We start from the raw sequence: 20,488 nt of genomic DNA, 5'->3' as shown, positions 1-20,488 counted from the left end.
CAAAAAGCCTGCCTTATTTTTTTCCCCACCCTTGAAAATGACCTGTCAATGCATTTTAATTGTGGCGGTTAAACTGTTAACATTCAGTTGGAAGCTTCAGTGGCTGCAGGAGCCGTGTCACTCGTCTTTGAGGCCTTCGTACCACCAAGCACATAGTGGCTTACGCGGAGTTGGAACTCAGTAGAGTTGTTAAAATCAAATTCTGCAAATCTATAAGAATTCAAATAATAGGACAAAAATCTTCTGTCTTAGACCTTTGAGAAATGAAGTATTTAAAAGTGAATTTGAGACCTGCTATAATGAGATTTTTTTCCCCATTTTTTTCCAGCCTTATTGAGGGATAATTGAATCATATAAGGTTATATAACATATAAGGCTAGGTTTATTTAAAATCTTCCTTTTGTCTTAATGTAGGCATTTATCACTATAAACTTGCCCCTTAGAACTTCTTCTGCTGCATCCCATAAGTTTTGGTATATTATAGGGCTTTTTTTGTTGTTTATATTGAAATTTTTGTATTTCCCTTTGACTTTTTGTTGACCCATTGTTTGTCCATGTGGGTGGGCTTTTTTAATTTCTACATATTTGTGAATTTTCTGGCTTTCCTCCTATCATTGATTTCTAGTTTCATTGTGTTTGGGAAATACGCTTGATAGGATTTCAGTGTTCTTAAGTTTGTTAAACCTTGCTCTGTGACTAACATATGGGAGCTGACTATATTGTTTCACTTAAATAATATCCCCTAATTTACACAGACTTTTATCACACTTTTTTCATTCTTATTTCTTTTCTCCTCTTAATGGATAATATCAAAAAATCTCTCTTCAAGTTGGCACATTCTTTCTTCTGTTTGATTGAGTCTGTTTTTGAAGCTCTCTCTTGCATTTTTCATCCTTCGGCTCCCAAATTTTTGTTTCACTCTTTTTTATGATTTCTGTCTCTTTGTTGAACTTCTCATTTTGTTCATGCATTGTTTCCTTGAGTTCATTGAATTGAACTCAGACAACTCAGTCTGTCAGCTTTCTGACAGACAAATGATTTCTTGAGATAATCATTTTTAATTCTTTTGCAAGTACCTCACAGATAACTGTTTCTTTGGCCTTAGTCACAGGAAAATTTCTGAGCTCCTTTGGTGGTGTTATGTTTCCTTGCTTTTTCCTGTTTCTAGGAGCTTTGCGTTGATGTTTGCACATTTGAGGGAGCAGTCATCTCTTTTCCGCCTTTTCAGACTGACTCTGGAAGAGGAGGGTTTTCACCTGAAAGTGTCTGTGAGATCTCTGGTTGGCTGGAGTTCAGCAGCTCTGATTCTGGGGAAAGCACAGTGGCACAGTCTCCAGGCAGCTCCATCAGCAGCTGAGGTCAACTTTGGCAAAGACTGCAGGGCTCTGCAGTGGCCCAGACCACAGAGGTCCTGCCAGTGGCAGTAGAATCTACAGCTGTTGGGGTCTTCAATGACAGAGGCTGCCGGGGGTCTTCCTTTTTTGCCTGTTGGAGGAATTTCTAGCCAAAGGGATCCTTTTTGGTGCCAGATTTAGTGCGCTGGTGCTCAGTGGCGGTGGAGCCGGGGTTTTGGAGTCAGGCGCATGGGGAAGTACCTTGGTCCTGGTGCACCAGTGCCTGAGGTGCAGGCGTGTGCACGTCTTCATGGAGCCAGGGTCTGAGTCCTTGGGACTCAGCACAGTGATTTGTGGCCCCAGGATGGGGAGATACAGTAGTGGCACCAACTGGGGGGTGCAGCAACGGCACACCCTGGGGATGGTGGGTCAAAGTCCTGCCTCTGGCTCCAGGGCACAGGGCACAGAGCAGCAGCAGCGTAGCCTCAGCAGTGCCAGGTCAAAGCCATGACTCAGGACCCAAAGAGTAGAACGCAGAGCTGTATCAGTGTAGCCCAGTGATGGCAAGCAATGCCATGACTTAGAATCCAGGAGTGGAACAGAAAGCAGCATCTGGGCCCCGCTGATAGTAGCTGCAGAACCCTGGAGGCAGGGCACAGAGAGCAGCAGTAGCTTCACTCCCATCAATGGTGAGATGCTATGGCATCATGATCCCAGAGAGTGAGGCACAGGGGAGACAGCTCCAGCCCCAGCAAGGAAACACAGCAGTGGGGACTCCATGCAGCTTGATGACTGGGTTCTTTGTTGGTAAAGACTGTGGGGGTGCTTGGTAGCAAACGTCCACAGCATTGGGGAGGGGAGGTTTGCAGGGAATCTCCTGCTTTCCTTTTCCTCTGGGATGATATGCCTCCAAGGTAGGGTCACTCTTTGTACTGAGCTGCTCTGGACTGGCATGGGTGAATAATGCAAATAAAATGCTTCCTACACTCTTCTGTATAGTCATACTTTTTTGTTGTAATTCGGAGCTATTTTTTGACTGTTTGTAGTTGTTTATTGTTTTGTTGGGGAGACAAGCTTTGGGACCTCCTAGTTTGCCATCTTGCTGAGGTTAGTCCCTACAATGAAATTCTTGTTTTATTTTACTTTAAAAAGCGAGTAAATCAGGAAGTGTAGTAGTGAGAATATGTGTAGGTCTGAACTGAAGGCGATAGCTTTATCTGTAATTAAAGTCTTACTAATTAGGCTACTGGCACAAACAACACATGCTGCTGCTGCTGCTGCTAAGTCACTTCAGTCGTGTCCGACTCTGTGCGACCCCATAGACGGCAGCCCACCAGGCTTCCCGTCCCTGGGATTCTCCAGGCAAGAACACTGCAGTGGGTTGCCATTTCCTTCTCCAATGCGTGAAAGTGAAAAGTGAAAGTGAAGTCGCTCAGTCGTGTCCGACTCTTAGCGACCCCATGGACTGCAGCCCACCAGGCTCCTCTGTCCATGGGATTTTCTAGGGAAAAGTACTGGAGTGGGTGCCATCGCCTTCTCCGAAACAACACATATACACACAATCATATTCAACTTGGAACTGCAGGGTATGCTTTGTAGCATATTTATCTTCTTTTTGCTTAAGATACTTACTAACTTTTGCCTTTTTAATGTTAATTTGTATTCCTTAAAATGTCCAATTATGATGAACCATAAAAGCAGAAGTAAACCAGTTTGGGATTTAAATGTTTTCCCTAGTTTGTTCATTGCCCGTGCACACACAGACTTGTTAATTTCCCATTGTAAAGGTCACACTTATGAGTTAACATCCCACCAGTGCCCAGTGCAGCAGGTAGAGTCTGTGTCTGCTTATCCAGGTAGATTGAGCTTCCAGTAACAGGTCATAATTTGGAGCTGAATCAATAAAAAAGAATGTCAAAAACAGGGGGACTAACTTGATACTCAATTTTAGAAAAAAATACCTAAGAACTACAATTGGTCCTTAAAAAAAATAAAAATACATATTATATATATATATATATGTGTGTGTGTGTGTGTGTGGAAGTGTTAGTCGCTCCATTGTGTCCAGCTCTTTGTGTCCCCATGGACTACAGCCTGCCAGGCTCCTGTCCATGGAATTCTGCAGGCAAGAATACTGGAGGGGGTTGCTGTTCCCTTCTGCAGGGGATCTTCCTGACTGAGGGATTAAACCCGGGGTCTCCTGCATTGCTGGCAGATTCTTGACCATCTGAGCCACCAGGGAAGCCACATACATACACACACACACATACACACATGTATATGTATACATATATTCTTTGCTGGTACTTTGAGAGATACTAAAATATCTGAACTTTTCAATACATTTACATGGAAGCAAACAGTAGTTGAGAACAGAGCTCTGTTAAGTCAGAAATGAAGCTTAAGTGGTATATAGCAAGTCAGAGCTGGTTTGAGGAGAGGGAGTCTGTGTTATTAATTAATTTATACTTTTCAGTAGTTGGGGAGGTCCTGGCTTTTTCTGCTCAAGGTCTGGGTTGTACTAAGAGTGTCTGTGAATTGTTCACAATATCTAACAATAGAGAGTGAGTGGGATGCAGAGTGCTTCATGAGAACGTGGCCTCTGGAAGGCCCTCACACCAAGCAATGTTTAAATTTAGTTTCAGCATTCGCAGCACAAATAGAGAGAAATTCACAGTTGACACAAAGATGAGTTGTCTCCATCCATCTTCCTTTCAAGTTGCTTACTCTGGAAGGGATGCCAAATTTGGGACGTTCCCATAATTGCCCTACACAGACAGACAACATACATCCTTTATACATCAAAAGGAAAGAGCAGTGACTCAGGGTGGAGGACCCTAGGGGATTGGTTTGCTGAAATTGCTCTTCACTAATTACACATGCTTGTTTGTTCCTTCTTTATTTTAGAATTAGAATAGGAAGAACTTATTCCAGAAATCCGGGTCAGCTCTAAACTTTGGTTTTCTTACTAAACTTGAGGGCCTCTGTTATTCAGTAAGCCTGTCATCTTTTAGTTGTTTGCAAACAGCATTAATCAACTCACCTATGAAGGTGAAAAGAGACCTTTTCAACACTGGAGTAAACCATCTCATATCACCCACCCTGGAAAGATTAAATTTGGTAATTTCTCAGGTGGGCTCAGCCAAAACTTTGGTCTTCTCCTGAGCCAAGGTTACTTTTTCAAGCAAGGCTCACCTCAACCATTTATGTTGAAGAGGAATCCAGCTTTACTCCCAGGTCTGTTTATCTCCATGTAAACCATCCCTGGGCTTTAAATATTATGTTATGTTGAAGGTTGTCACAGTGGTTGTAAAACGTGAAATATCAAGGGTAAGAAGCAGAAAGTATTACTTTGGTGTGAGCCTCTCGAAGGCAGCCGTGGTGGAAGGGGCTATTTCAGGGCCTGAGGCTCCCCTGCCTGTGGTTGTGGGAAGACACCCTATCCGTTCCTGCAAGTTATTTGTGGCTCTCCAAGGAGCTCATTTTCCACTGTTCTCCTGTGCACGGTCTTAGGAGCTCAAGTTGGAATTTTCTAGCCTTTGTTCGCACGTGTGCTTCCGTCCAGAAGTGCCCTATGACACAGAAAGTCCATTGGTAAGATGGAGCTCACAGAGCGAGCCCCAAAGAAGGGCTCTATTGGATCTGCCTGTTTTCTCATCCTTGATACGCTGATCCAGAGTGAACTGTGTAACAGCCCACTAATGAAATTTCAACCAGGGCTCCCAAGCCTGACAACCATAGTAAATCCTGTGTAAGCAGGAGATTTGGAGGGAAGGTTTTGAAGCTAGTTGAATTTTATGATTAAGAGAAAGTTATTTGGAAAACCATTTTTGTTTCACCTAATGTTGGTAGAAGTCTTTGTCAAAAACTTGGGTTTTGGGGTACTCTTTCTACCCCCTTCTGATGCCTATGTCAGAAGCTTTCTCTATCTCCTTTATACTTTAATAAAACTTTATTACACAAAAAAAAAAAAAAAAAAAAAAACTTGGGTTTTACTTTTCTTTTTTTTTTCTGTATAATTAAAAATAATCATTTTTTAGAATTAAACTCTTCTGCACATTCCTAACATTATCTTAATCATAAAAGCTTATTTTGTATTTCCTGTAAGATGGCTGTTGAAGGTAAATTTATTGGACTGAAAGTTTATATACTCCAGAACAGCCCCAGAATTATTAGCTTAAAAGAACAAAAAATTCATAATGTTATGAGGATTTGTCTTTTTCACATTTTTCTGAAAATACATTATATAAAAATTTCATCTAATTGAGGGTTACAAATCCTCTGAAGGTGGCTGGTCCAAGTTTAACTAATGAAAACTATGGTGGTGAAAAGAGGAATTTTATTCCTAAATCCTGGATTTCAGTTCTGCTTCACTCTGAGTCTCATTGTGGAAGGCCCTGTGTGGCCCAATTCTCCCAATTCTGAAACGCAAAATATGTCTCTTGGGATGAAATGTTGCTTTCTTTATGGAGTATATTACATTATTATGCCGTGTTACTTTCTTTGCTGGAGTATATTACATTATTACAATTAGTATTTATTTTCCCATTTTTCTTTTATGGGTGTATTTTTATCCCATCATGAATATCTATCTATCTATCTATGCATAATAAAATTGTGTAAGATTCACGTTTTATGTAATGCCTATAATGTACAGAACTCTAGCACCGTATTGGGCAAGGGGGCCTCTATTACTATCTGTTCCCATAGCTTTTTACTGAGACTATAAATTAGGCCTGGGAAGGATATAATGAGTCAGTAATTTATAGACTATTAAGATACTTAGTTAGAAGTGATTCCTGGGCATGTCCAATAGAGAACACATGTTTCTAAAGGACAAACAGATTCAACACAACATGTCTTTGGCCTAACCAAGCCCAATCAATTAACAAAATGGGATGTCTTATTTTACATTTCTCCCACTGCCCCGAAATAGAATCACTAACCACTTGTTAACCACACTGACTTTTTAACAGAGCAGTTGCTAATGCTTGGCCACCAGCAATGTTCAGATGAAGCACCCTACTAGACTGTAGCCAGCCAAGCCCCAAAACAGGAAGAAAGTGCTGCTTGCTCTTTTGCCCCCTTTCCTGCTTTGACTTGATGTGATAATTCACTGCAGATTTCTTCTTCTTTGACAGAGTGCCTACCGCAGGAACGGGATGGCTTTTCTGGCCTGCTGATGTGACTGGGACTGCGACAACAGGAAAGGCAATGTTATATTAAGGTGATTTCTGTTCCCCTCCTTGGGCAAAATAAAATACAAGTTTACCCTCTCCACAGCCTTGGGAGTGGGTTGGTTTGTTGTGACTATCAACTGACTGACTCCAGCCCTTTTCCAGCCCCCTCAGCGCTTAGTCTTGTTTACTGGATGGGCCATTTAGCCAATTAATGGCAGGATGTTCAGGGTGGTGTGTAGGTGGACAAGAATGCAATTTTGCAATTTGAATTTGGAGTAGAGCTGCTCTCAGCTCACATAACTTAAAAGCAGTGTCTTTTTTTTTTTTTTTCTCAGTGTTTAGTCTGTGTTTTATTTGATGCATTTTGTAATCCAGGTTTGGGACAAAGGACACACAATTAAAAGGACAGTCACATTTCCCCTTGCACTGTCCCACCAACTCTACTTTCTGACATTTGGTGACTAGATCTTCATGTATTTTACAGACACATGTCCACCTTATGAACTCAGACTAATCAAAGACCTAATAGGCCCGATGAACTGTCTGTTCCTATCTTTTCTTCCCTTCACCCCACGTATTGTACATCTGTCATTCTTATGGCGTCTTCCCTACTTTCCAAGTATCTGCCTGTGGTGTGTTTTTTCCCTCACAGAACTCTTCCCGTCTTTATTTCTCGCCTTCCCCTGTCCCTTGGATCCCCAGGCCCACCCCTCACACACACCATACCCATTTAGAAGCCAAGCAGTTAGAATCAGTGGAAGGGCAGCTGAGTGATCGGTTTTCTCACTCCAAAGTGCTAGCACCTAGCCTGCGTGTGGGCTGGGCCCTTCCCTGCTCTAGCAGCTGAGTTATCCTTCTGACATCTGTACTTTCTCCAGCAAATGAGGAACTGTCACTCTTGGAAACAAACTCGAATATAGCAGTAATATACCTATCTTGATTCAACTTGAATTGCAAAAAAAGGAAGTTATCTCTTTCACACTTGATGAGTTTTGCATAATTTTGCTTTTATTGTGGTTTCTACGCACACTGAGACAGCCTTTGTCAAGAATTAATAAAAATAGAAATGAGAAGCGTGAAGGATTTTCCTGCTGTGACCAGATCACAGCGAGGCTCAGCTAATGGGATTGTGCCACAATAGCTTCCCTGGTGGCTCAGACGGTAAAGCGTCTGCCTGCAATGCAGGAGACCTGGGTTCGATTCCTGGGTCTGGAAGATCCCCTGGAGAAGGCAATGGCAATCCACTCCAGCACTCTTGCCTGGACAATCCCATGGACGGAGGAGCCTGATAGGCTCCAGTCCATGGGGTCACAAAGAGTCGGACACGACTGAGCGACTTCACTTTCACTTTTTCATTCACATTTGTGAACTGTCATTTACCTGTTTTGTGTTAGTCCTTCTGGAAGAAATCTTCGTGTCAAGAACAACAACAACAACAACAAAGTACAGATATATAATATCAAAAAATTGCCGAAGGGTTTTGATGTTCCATCTGTGATTGGTGAAATGGATGATTAAACTTTTCTTTTTATCATCATTCTTATTTTTCTTGGCGTCCCTAATCACAGAAAATTATAAGCTTGCAGTAAACATCCTAACTTTTTTAAATGACAGCATTTATTGTATTTGGTTTCTGTGCCAGGCTCATAGATGTATAAAATCTTCAGGAGCTGATTTTTCACATCAAAATTCCTCCTGTCCCACATTATACATTTTAAAGTATGCACAAGGCAGAAAATATAAGGTTTAGGTTTTTTCCCCTTCATTTTATTCTACCTGATCTCCTTATAGTCCCAGAGAAGGAAGACTCAACGTACATTTCTCTCAAAAATATGACAGGTCTATGTTTTTGTTGGTCTGGCGTATGTTTGTCTATCTTGAACAGTCTGACAGGTAATTATTTATAAAATCTGGTTTTGCCCAGTAAGTCCATATAATAACCTTTCACTTTTCATCATAAGCCAGTGAGCTGAATTTAGAATAAAACAAGGTCATTTATGTCTGTCCTGAACCAGCCTAGATGTCCCCGTAATTGCTCAATATTAATATTTGTAATTCTTTTTTTTTCTTGTCTACACTTAGGTTCTTTTTCTGACTCTTTCCACAGCGCTAAATTTGAAGTGAAATAAAATTTCCTTAAGCAGTGAGTATGGGGGGAAAAAGATTTATAAAAGGAAAGTTTCAGAAATGGGGACTTAAATAAATTGTTCTTTCAAGATTAAAATATTATGTGGAATCATAAAATGTCAAGAGTAGAAGATGGTCTTAAAGATCATTGACTACATCCACTCATTTTACAGATGGAAAATGGTGGCTTGGAGAGGGAAACTGACTTTCCCAAGGTCACTCAACAGTGGCTGTGACAGACCAGAGACCAGACTCATTGTCCCTAATTCTCAGCTTAGTCTTATACTTTGCCATTCTGGATCTGCCTTAGATGTCACCAAGACATGTCAGGGTTTTATGGCATGTTTATCTTAGACAATAACCTAAACTTATTTTGTGAAAGTGAAAATGTTAGTCACTCAGCCGTGTCTGACTCTGCAATCCCATAAACTGTAGCCCACCAGGCTCCTCTGTCCATGGAATTTCCCAGGGAAGAATACTGGAGTGCGTTGCCATTAGGATCTTCCTAACTCAGGGATTGAACCTGTGATCTGTCTTTTGCATCTCAAGCAGATTCTGAGTCATCAGAGAAGCCCCCAAACTCTTATTTTTTAAATGATTCTAATTATGGACATATTCTAAAGCACAAGCATTAGATTAAAATCTTCAGATGGGCTGTGATATTAATTAACTAATGTGTTATATGTCAGTTGTACCTCAATTTTTAAAAAGAAGTCAGGCACATGAAAAGACGTTCAGCATCACTAATTATTGGAGAAATACAAATCAGAACCACAATGAGGTATCACCTCACACTGGTCAGAACGGCCATCATCAAAATGTCTACAGACAGTAAGTGCTGGAGAGGATGTGGAGAAAAGAGAACCTTCGTACACTGTTGGTGGGAATGTAAATTAGTGCAGCCACTAGGGAGAACACTCTGGAGGTTCCTTAAAAAACTAAAAACAGAGCTACCGTATGACCCATCAATCCGACTCTGGGGCCTGTATCTGAAGAAAACCATACTTCAGAAAGGTGCCTGCAGCCCAGTGTTCATTGCAGCTCTGTTTACAATAAACAGGACATGGAAGCAATCTAAATGTCCATCAACAGATGAATGGATAGAGACGTGGTGCGTATATACAATGGAGTATTACTCACCATAAAAAAGAACAGTGATGCCATTTGCAGCAACATTGGATGGACCCAGAGATTATCCTGTGTGCTGCACTTAGTCGCCTGGCTGTGTCCTGCCAGGCTCCTCTGTCCATGGGCATTCTCCAGGAAGGAATACTGAAGTGGGCTGCCATGCCCTCCTCCAGGGGATCTTCCCAGCCCAGGGATCAAACCCAGGACTCGCGCATTGCAGGAGGATGCTAAGTGAAATAAGTCACTTAGTAGACAAATATCATATGGTATCATTTATATGTGGAAGTTAAAAAATCATACAAATGATTGTGTTTGCAAAACAGAAACAGACTCTCAGAAAAACAAACTTATGGTTACCAACAGGGAAAGATGGAGGGCAGTGGATAAATGAGGAGATTGGGATTAACACATACACACTCCAGTATACAAAATAATATAATCAGCAAGAACCTACCGTATAGCACAGGAAACTCTACTCAACACTCTCTAATGACCTATGTGGGAAAAGAACCTGAGAAAGAATAGATATATGTATATGTACAACTAATTAACTTTGCTATATACCTGAAATTAACACAATATTGTAAATTAACTATACTCCAACATAAAATGAAAAGTTATAGCTAAACAATATAAAAAGTCAGGCTCAATTGTAAATCAAAATAGTTTCTATTTTTGTAGCTCTGTGTTTAGGAGATGGAATTTGAAAATAAATAAATCAGGTAAGTAAATAAATAACGTCTCTTATGAGAAATTGATGCTGCTTTATAGACATGAGGATAAAAGAAATAGAAATATTTCTCCCTTTGATCCCTTAGAAAACTAGGAATAAAGCTACCATATAACCCAGCAATCTTATTACTAGGCATATACCCCAAGGAAACCAAAATTGAAACAGACGTATGTACCCCAGTGTTCACTGTAGCACCATTCACAGTAGCCAGGACATGGAAGCAACCTAGATGTCCACCAACAGATGAATGGATAAAGAAACTGTGGTACATATACACAATGGAATATTACTCAGCCATGAAAAGAAACATGTTTGAGTCAGTTCTAATGAGGTGGATGAACTTAGAGCCTGTTATACAAAGTGAAGTTAGAGAAAAACATATTGTATAATAACACATATATATGAAATCTAGAAAGACCTACTGATGAACCTATATGCAGGGCAGCAATTAAGGACTTCCCTGGTGGCTCAGAGGGTAAAGAGTCTGCCTGCAATGTGGGAGACCCGGGTTTGATCCCTGGGTTGGGAAGATCCCCTGGAGAAGGGCGAAGGGCATGGCAACCCACTCCAGTATTCTTGCCTGGAAAATCCCATGGACGGAGGAGCCTGGCAGGCTATAGTCCATGGGGTCACAAAAAGTCGGATACAACTGAGCGACCTCACTTGACTTCAGTGGAATGTAAACATAGAAGACAGACTTACGGACCCGGGGGAGGGTGCAGGGAGGAAGGACAGGGTGGGACCAATGGAGAGAGTAACGTGGAAACATGTTCACTACTGTGCAACACAGATAGCCAGTGTGAATGTGCGGAATAATTCAGGGCACTCCACCAGGGCTCTCTCACAACCTGGAAGAGTGGGATTGGGTGGCAGGCGGAAGGGAGGTTCAGGAGGGAGGAGACACATGTGTACCTATGGCTGACTCATGCTGATGTATGGCAGAGACCAACACAGTATTGTGGAGCAGGTATCCCACAACTAAAAATAAATTAAAAAAAAAAATATTTCTCCCTTCACCTGAATTTGCAAATGCACCTTTCTAAACATGCCATTTTGAGGATATGTCATTAACCTTCTGTCTGCACATATTGCAATAGTTGAGATTCAAAAATAATGTTCCAGTTTTAGAGGCAAGAGTTGTTATTTAAGCATAACTATTTTTAATGGTGTATATAATTTCTGTGTTTGGGATGAATTCCTCATTTATTACTCTATGTTCTTTGTTCCTATAAAATAGTAAACAATCCGCTTTTAATGCTTTTACCATGTAGAAGACAGATAAACATAACTGGTAATTCTTGGTCTGAGAGTAAACAAGTTTACTTGTCTAGAAATTATAAAATTTAGTTTTATGAAAAAAATTTATATAGTTCCCAAATCAGGCATTTCTTTCCAGTTCATATAACCCCTTATGTAAAACTGAGTCACTACAGAGAAAATACTCCCTCATCTGCTCTCCTGGAATTTAGATAGAACCTTCCCAAGTTGCATTTAAAATTCTACCATCAACCATGTATACATCTTATAAAATATTTTACAGTTTCCTGTGTGCTCTGGCTGAACATTTCATAGTACATAAACACTTCTGCAAATAATATAAGGGCATTGAGTTGAATATGTCATAGCAGTGGCGGCCACATTAAGCTGATTCTTCATCGATTTATTTTCTTATTTTTATGTTCTTGTTTGGAAGACAAGATGAAACGTTCTGTGCTTATTGTATAGTTGGTGGGAGTGGGGAACACGGGCAGACCAGGGGACTCTAGCTAGCAGGTTTAGTGGAGTCGAGTTCATTAAAGGAAAGGCTTTCTGCAGAGGGCGTCAAGCCAAGCTTAAACAACAAGTCTCTGCCTGCAGGAATTGGATGTAAATGTGATGGTTAAATAAGGGCCAGATGGCTTTAAAAGCTCAAATATTAAAAAGTCATATCTCTTAAAGTAAGTTTCTAGTGTCAGGACTAGGATAGTGATACCATAGCACTTAAGAAAAAAAAAGAGACATTTTTTTTCTGGAAGAAAATATCAAATATTCAGGCTGTCGTAAGTCATGAGAGTTTTGGCAATTGAAGCATATTTTAAAACAATCAATTCCTACAAAGTCATGAGAAACCCAGATACAATATTTCATTGTTGGAAACCACTGTAACTCTGTATAGGGTATTATATTCATGTTCTCTTTTCTGCTCATCACCACCCAATCTTTACTATTCCTTTTTTTTTCCCCAAAGAGTATAAAACTAGAAAAAGATATAGGAAAACTCAAGAAGCAAGATGTTTACTTATATAACTGTTGAACAGTTTACTTGCTATCAAAATAATTTATTATATCAGCATTTTAATAATGTTTCACATAATAATCATAGTTTCACATAATAATCGTAGGACACCATGTGCCACCCTGTACCCTAAGCACTTTATGTGATTATCTGATTAAATCCTCACAACCCCACTATGAGAGATGCGTTGTCATTCTCTGTGTTGCCCGTAGATGGTAGAAAGCAAATTTAAGAACAGAAGGTTCGAACTTCCCTGGCGGTCTCATGGTTAAGAGCCTGCCTGCCAGTGCAGGAGACACAGATTTGAACCCTGGTCCGGGGAGATTCCACATGCTAAGCCCGTGTGTCACAACTCCTGAGCCCGTGCTCTGCAACATGAGAAGCCCACATACACAGCTAGAGAAGGCCACGCATAGCAACAAAGACCCCGTGCAACCAGAAATAGATAAGTGAAAAAAAGAGAGGATGGTCCCGTGCCTGATGCAGAAGTGCCCGAGATGGAGCTACTGTTAGTACACAACACTTTGACCCCAAAGCTCATGCTCTAAACCAGTGTTATACCACTTGTACTGTGCTAAAGATTTCTGATAACAGAATTGCTGCCCTGAACCTAGAAGTATTTCTCAATACCAAAAAACTTGATTACAAGAAAATTTTAACTTCACATTCCTTCCCTGAGGCCAAGTATTATGTATATAATAGAATATCATATAATGTGTAACAGACTATAATTATATAGCATGATGCCAAGTCCTCTGTAATGTCTTGAACCTTAAGATAAATACATAGGATCAATGCACATACTAAGAATCCCTGTACAAATTATGAGGAAAACTTCCCCAAGATCCATGTGTACAAAGCCTCTCCTTTGTGGGACCAGATTTCTCTAGAAGGCTCTCATTACACAGGCTACTATTTTATGCTTTCATACAAGCTATTTCATGTTATAAAACAGTCCCCATCGTGTTTACATGTGTTTGCAGTGGCCGATCCAGAAGTACATGCAGCAACCCCCTGTAACTTTATACAAATGCCCCTTTTAGGTATTTGCCTGTTAATTGTGATGCAGTCTTTTGTTTCTCCCAGCCCAGGATGTGCAATTGTGTACGTGGGATAGTGGTGGACAGAGATAAGGAAGGAAGTGGAACAAAAGTTGCTGAACACAATTTGCATTATAAATGATGGTTTTCCTCTCTCGTTAGCAGCTTCTTTAATTCAGCCCGAGGTCTGTTCTGCCTCAGAACAAGTCACTTTCAAATTTATATTTGTTAAGGTGTCGACTAGCAGTGCCTCAGCCTGTGGCATTACATACCTACAGGTTTCTTTTGCGAACGACGTTGATTTCCTTCTGCCAACCACTTTACTTGGGAGAAGTCAGTTCACCTGCCAGTACATTGGCCTCTTCCCATCACTCCTTCCAGACTGTGTGTGCCAATCCGTTGAGCAGTGCTTAAGCAGCAGTGACTCCTGCAGGTTGGCTGGCCACACTTCATAGGTTTGGCCTGGAAAGAGACAGTGAGCCCAGGTGGTGCTGGAAGTTGGGACTTACGTGGCAGCCTAAGCAAGATCAGCATGGTGTCAGCTTTTCACTGTCCTGGGACTTCCCTGGTGGTCCAGTGGTTAAAACTCCATGCTCCCAATGCAGGGGGCTCAGGTTCGATCCCTGGTCAGGGAACTGGATCCCATGTGCCACAGCTAAGACCTGGCACAGCAAAAAAAACAAACAAGACTTTCCATGCTCCTATTCCCACAGGAAGATACCAAATCTAGGGGCCAGATGACAGAAAATTAGAGTGGTGGGTCACCGAGTCATGGAATGCCAACTCTAATTAAACCACCAAGCAGTTTTCCAGCTTTATCCGTACCCAGAAGGAGGTCAAGATGGAAAATGTCATGTGTCTCCAGAACCAGGGAGGCAGATGATTCCTTGTGGCAGCCCCTCCCTAGACTGGCTGTCCTGTCATGTCCCTGGGACCATCGCCGAGGGAGGTGGGACCATCGCCGAGCGAGGTGGAACCTTGCCAAGTGGCCCATGTTGAAACATGAAAGGTCTTAGGGTGCCTTCCCCTGAAATGTGTAGAGTCGTGTCCGTGAACCTGTGGAAAATCCGTCTGCCGTTTGCAAGGTGGCCTCCTCCCCAGCTCTTTCCCCTAAAGCTTCCTGCCTGTCTCAGGGCAGGGTGCCTTCTGCGTCTTCCGAGCTTTTTATGCTCCTATTGGTCTCGGTAGTTTCTGTTTTCTGTCCCTAATCGTCTGTCCATGTACTTTGTAGCCTGCCCCAGATTAAGAATTTCTTGAGGGAAAGTCTTAAATCTATACCTGTTTGTAATCACCACGTGCACATATTGGGTATTCAATAAACATCTATTGGTTGGTTGACAGAAAAGAAAATGGGCATTTAAACATCGTTTTTTTCTTTTTTTGGTTAAGTCTATGTTTAATCTTCTATGGATACTTGTTTGCCTTTGGCTTCAAATCTCAAGAACTATAGATGATCCCAGCCTTTTTCGTAATGACAGTCATATAGTATCTCAAGAGAAATCACTTCAAAGCAGGCCACGGGTCAGGTTTCTTGTGGCTTTTCGGATCTGACTACAGGCTTCCCAAGTGGCTCACTGGTAAAGAATCTTCCTGCCAATGCAGAACACGAAAGACATGTGGGTTCAATCCCTGAGTCGGAAAGATCTCCTGAAGAAGGAAATGGCAACCCACTCCAGTATTCTTGCCTGGAAAAATCCTGGTGGGCTATGTATGGTCCATGCAGTTGCAAAGAGTTGCACGTGACTGATCGACTGAGCACACACTCTGACTGCAGTCTGATCTGAAGGGGTTAATGACCTCAGAGAGGGAGGGAACCTTTTACACTTACATACCACTAAAGACCTCAGAACCTTCGCGCCTGCTTGAGTCTAGACTTACAGACTCACTTGCCATTTTTGTCTGTAGCACTGTCCTTAAAAACCTGCTGGGTCTCCCACTGGTTTACTGCAAAGACAGTGAGCTGTTTTAGGATGAGGTTTCCCTAAGGTAATGTGTCCACTGAACTTAAAGTAAATGCGAAGATCTATTTAGATTGGAAATAATGGGATTTTGTGAACAGGAAGCAACAGTTTTTCAAAAGGAGCTGACAGTTAGAATGTCTGCTTTCTTTATCCCTATTCATTCATTCATTGATTCAAAAACAAATTTTAGCACCTATGAAATCCAAAGCAATCAACATGGATTGACAGTTCCCAAACAGTAAGACAAGGATATGGGGGAAACCAAGGAATTACCAAAGGGATTTAAGGAAGCAAGAGACACGTGGATTAAATTATCCATAGACTAAGTATGTTACATGTTTTGCCAACGTAAGTATGACTCTACTTTAGACATTTGCATACATGCCACTGTGATCTATACAATACAAATTCATTTAAAATTGACACTGGGACTTCGCTGCTGGTCCAGTGGCTAAGACTCCATGCCCCTAATCCTGGGGCCTGTGTTCAATCCCTGGTCAGGGAATTAGACCCCACGGGCTGCCACTACGGAAACATAGATCAGATTCCCGAGTGCTGCAACAAATACCCAGTGTAGACAAGTAAATAAATGTTTAAAAAATTTTTATTTTTAAATGACACTGAAATCCTGGTAGCTTTTTGACATTACGTGTCTTTTTTTCACTCAAGACATAGCAAAAGTACATGTTACAGAATGCCTAGGTCAGGGAATTTGTTCCTGTTATAAAGTGATTCTCAAGCTCAAAAAGAAAAAAAAGATAACTGTTGCTTTCTGTGCTTTTACAGTAACTGCCATTGTCTCCATAGCCCTTCAGTGGTAAGTTGTGCTTCTGAAGGTTTTAAGCTTGTCTTGCCTGGAAAATCCCATGGATGGAGGAGCCTGGTGGGCTGCAGTCCATGGGGTCGCTAACAGTGGGACACAACTGAAGTGACTTAGCAGCAGTAGCAGCAGCAGCTTGGATTTGAGGGTATTTTTTTTTTTTGACATAAAGTATCACCTGAACTTTTTTTCACATGTCTTATTTTGGGGAAAATTTATGATCTTTTTAACATTAGGAAGTTTTGCTTTTCCTGACATTTTATTGCTTTGCATGTTTGAAACATTTCAATCCCAGACAATAAATATTATGTGATTATTATTTTCATATGAATAGGCTATTTCCTCCTGTTTTTTTTCTAACCCACTTTCCCAGCTAATACTCCAAAATTTATTAATATTAAACTGTGCCACTCAGCTTTCTCTGAATCACATATAAATGAAAATTGAAAGAGGGGCAGGTTTGAGACAGGAGGGGTAAGTAATAGTTCAGAGTAAATTGAAGTGTGTGGTTTTCTTTCAGTTGAATTTCTAATGTTTCTTGTTCAGTTGAAATGAAGATTATATTTATCCCATAAATCATTTTTATAAACTGTCATAACCAGTTATCACATTAAATGGTATCTTTTTATGTCATTATTGTGGAAACTAAATGGATCTCAACAAAGTGGATGGGTGTTAGCTGAGCACCCTGTGAGAACTCAGTGTTAATAGCACTCGCCTGTAAAAGCTCTCCTCTTGGCTCCCTCCCCCGCATCAAGCACCGCTTTCTCAGTAAGGCCTTTTCTGACCCCCACCTCTTTTAAATACTGAAGCCCCAGCCTCACCTTACATACCGTATCCCGCTTCCTTGCTTTCTTTTTTCACTAATATTTCCATACCCGTTTGACAGACTTATTGTTTTGCTCATTATCTTCTCCCTCCGAGTGTAAACTGTCCAGGGTTTCCCACTGTTGCGTGCTCAGCACTTGGAGCAGGGGCCGACACCAGTGCATGTCCCGTCAGTGTTTTCCAACACGCATGAATGATTGATCAGTCCTTAACTCTGCAGATTCTTGCAGCAATATGCCCATGCCATCGTCCTCTGGTTCGTCTCACCTCTGTCTCGGCTTGTTGTCTGACTCCGTGCCTCAACCGTTTGCCTTCCCTTGACTTGGTTAGTTGCTCCCTGTCTTTGCCAGCGTTTGGTGTGATCTATTCTGTTGTTTTGTTTCCATTTTAGCCATCCTAATAAGCAAAGAGTGGTAACTCACTGGGGCTTTACTTTGCTTTTCTCTGATGACTAATGATACTAAGCATTTGCGTGTATTCATTTATCATCTGTATCTTTTCCTTGTTGAACTGTTTGTTCAAATCTTTTGTCCATTTTTTAAAAAACTGGTTGTTTGTTTCCTTATTACAGCATTAGAGTTCTTCATATAGTCTAGATATAGAAATGTGGTTTTCACATGTTTTATATGGGTCTTGACTTTTCTTACAAGTATCTTTGGAAGATTTGAAATTTTTAATTTTGAAGAAGTTTGATTTATCAGTTTTTATCCTTTTGTGGATCATACTTTTTTGTGTCTTATCTAAGAAATCTTGATCTAACCCAGGCTCACAAAGATTTTCTCTGATGTTTTCTTCTTGATATTTTAAATTTCAGCTTTTACTTTTAGGTATCTGATTCATTTTGAGTTTATTTTTGTATATGGTACAAAGTAAGGTTTAAGATTTTTTCTTTCTCCCTGCACATGGATATCTGATTTTTCCAACACCATTTGTTTGAAGACTATTCCTTCTTCACTGAATTATCTTGACACCTTTGTCTGAAACCAATTGTCCATATATGTGTGGGTCCATTTGGATTCTCTTTTGTTCCTTTAATCTGTATGCTTATCCTTAAATAGTACCTTACTGTCTTGATTACTAAGTCATGTAATCGGGTCTTATGAATCCTTCAGCTTTCTAATGCTAGGTCTTCTAATCAGTGAATATGGAATAGCTTTTCATTTACTTAGGTCTTTTCTAATTTCTCTCATCAATGTTTTATAGTTTTTCAGAATGTAAATCCAGTACTTACTTTATTAGATTTATCTATAGATATTTCATATATGATGCTATAAGAAAGATTAAAATTTTTTTAGTTTCTGGTTCATTACTAATATATAGAAATAAAATCAATTTTTTATGTGAACCTTTTATTCTATAACCTTATTGATCTCACTTATTAACTATAATAGTTGGGGGAGGAGGGTTGTTTTGGTTTCTGTTTGTATATTATTTGGAATTTTCTACATAGATGATTATGTTATTTGCGAATAAAGACAGCTTTATTTCTTCCTAATCTGTATGTGTGTGTGTGTGTGTGCGCTAAGTCACTTCCATTGTGCCCAACTCTTTGACCCCATGGACTGTAGCCCGCCAGGCTCCTCTGTCCATGGCATTCTCTAGGCAAGAATACTGGAGTGAGTTGCCATGCTCTCCTCCAGGGGATCTTCCCAACCCAGGGATTGAATTTTTGTCTTTTATGTCTCCCGCATTGATAGGTGGGTTCTTTATCACTAGCGCCACCTGGGAAGCCCTCTAATCAATACACTTTTTATTTTTTCCTCTTGCCTTATTGCAGTGGCTAGGATCTTCAGTATACTGTTGAATAGGCATGGTGAGAACAGACATCCTTACATTTTCCTGAATTTATGGGAAAAACTTTCAGTCTTTAACCATTAAATTAGCTCTAAGATTTTCTTTGCTCTTTATCATATTGAGTGAAGTTCCGTTTCCTGAGTGTTTTATAATGAATGGATATTAAATTTTATCAACTGGAGTTTCTGCATACTTGGAGATAATCCAGGGTTGGGGGGGTGATACATTGCATTGATTTTTTATTTACTATAACTGACATACAACATTATATTAGTTTCAAGTGTATAACATAGTGATTTGATGTGTATTTACATTGCAAAATTATCACTGAGGTGTATGTATTTTTTTGAATTAGTGTTTTTGTTTTCTCAATTTATCTTTCTTGCAGTTTGTAGAACTTCCTGACTTTGTGGCTTGCCAAATGGTCTTCCAGTCAGGTTTTCCCAGTTTATATTCTCATTAACAATGTTTGAAAGTCAGTTTCCTTGTGCCTGCACCACCACTGGATATCATTACCGTTTATAATCTTTTCTAATTTTCTAATTTGAAGACCACTGCATTTATTTGCATTTTTAGTACCACTGAGGTTGAACATTTTGAATGTGTTTATTGGCCATGGCTTTTCATACTGTTCAAGAAAGTGAAAGACGAGAGTGAAAAAGTTGATTTAAAACTCAACATTCAAAAAACTGAGATCATGGCATCCGGTCCCATCACGTTATGGCAAATGATGAGGAAACAATGGAAACAGTGACAGACTTTATTTTCTTCAGCTCTATAATCACTCCGGATGGTGACTGCAGCCATGAAATTAAAAGACACTTGCTCTTTGGAAGAAAAGCAATGACCAACCTAGACAGCATATTAAAAAGCAGAGACATTACTTTGCCAACAAAGGTCCATATAGTCAAAGCTGTGGTTTTTCCAGTAGTCATGTATGGATGTGAGAGTTGGACTATCAAGAAAGCTGAGTGCCAAAGAATTGATGCTTTTGAACTGTGGTGATGGAGAAGACTCTTGAGAGTCCCTTGGACTGCAAGGAGATCCAACCAGTCCATCCTAAAGGAAATCAGTCCTGAATATTCATTGGAAGGACTGATGCTGACGCTTAAGCTCCAGTACTTTGGCCACCTGATGCAAAGAGCTGACTCATTGGAAAAGACCCTGATGCTGGGAAAGATCAAAGGTAGAAGAAGGGGACAACAGAGGATGAGATGGTTGGATGGCAAGCTCCAGGAGTTGGTGATGGACAGGGAAGCTTGGCGTGC

General features: G+C 40.5%; 1 protein-coding gene across 5 annotated transcripts in view; it reads left to right on the top strand.

Moving 5' to 3' along the window:
* The window catches only part of SUPT3H (SPT3 homolog, SAGA and STAGA complex component), a 414,047-nt gene extending 394,263 nt beyond the window's left edge, over positions 1–19,784 (top strand). For 2 of the 5 annotated variants that reach the window (XM_027524849.1, XM_027524853.1), the window contains one exon: positions 6,476–6,636. In XM_027524849.1, coding sequence (XP_027380650.1) covers positions 6,476–6,517 — 42 coding nt within the window. In that variant the 3' untranslated portion in view covers positions 6,518–6,636. Of the gene's footprint in view, positions 1–6,475; positions 6,637–14,050; positions 15,168–19,608 lie in introns of those variants that run through there. The other 3 variants (XM_027524850.1, XM_027524851.1, XM_027524852.1) reach the window with 3 other exon arrangements.
* Positions 19,785–20,488: the final 704 nt, after the last annotated feature.

Source organism: Bos indicus x Bos taurus, chromosome 23, assembly GCF_003369695.1.
Source record: "Bos indicus x Bos taurus breed Angus x Brahman F1 hybrid chromosome 23, Bos_hybrid_MaternalHap_v2.0, whole genome shotgun sequence".
NCBI classification, from domain to species: Eukaryota; Metazoa; Chordata; class Mammalia; order Artiodactyla; family Bovidae; genus Bos; species Bos indicus x Bos taurus.
This window is presented reverse-complemented; position numbering and strand designations above follow the sequence as displayed.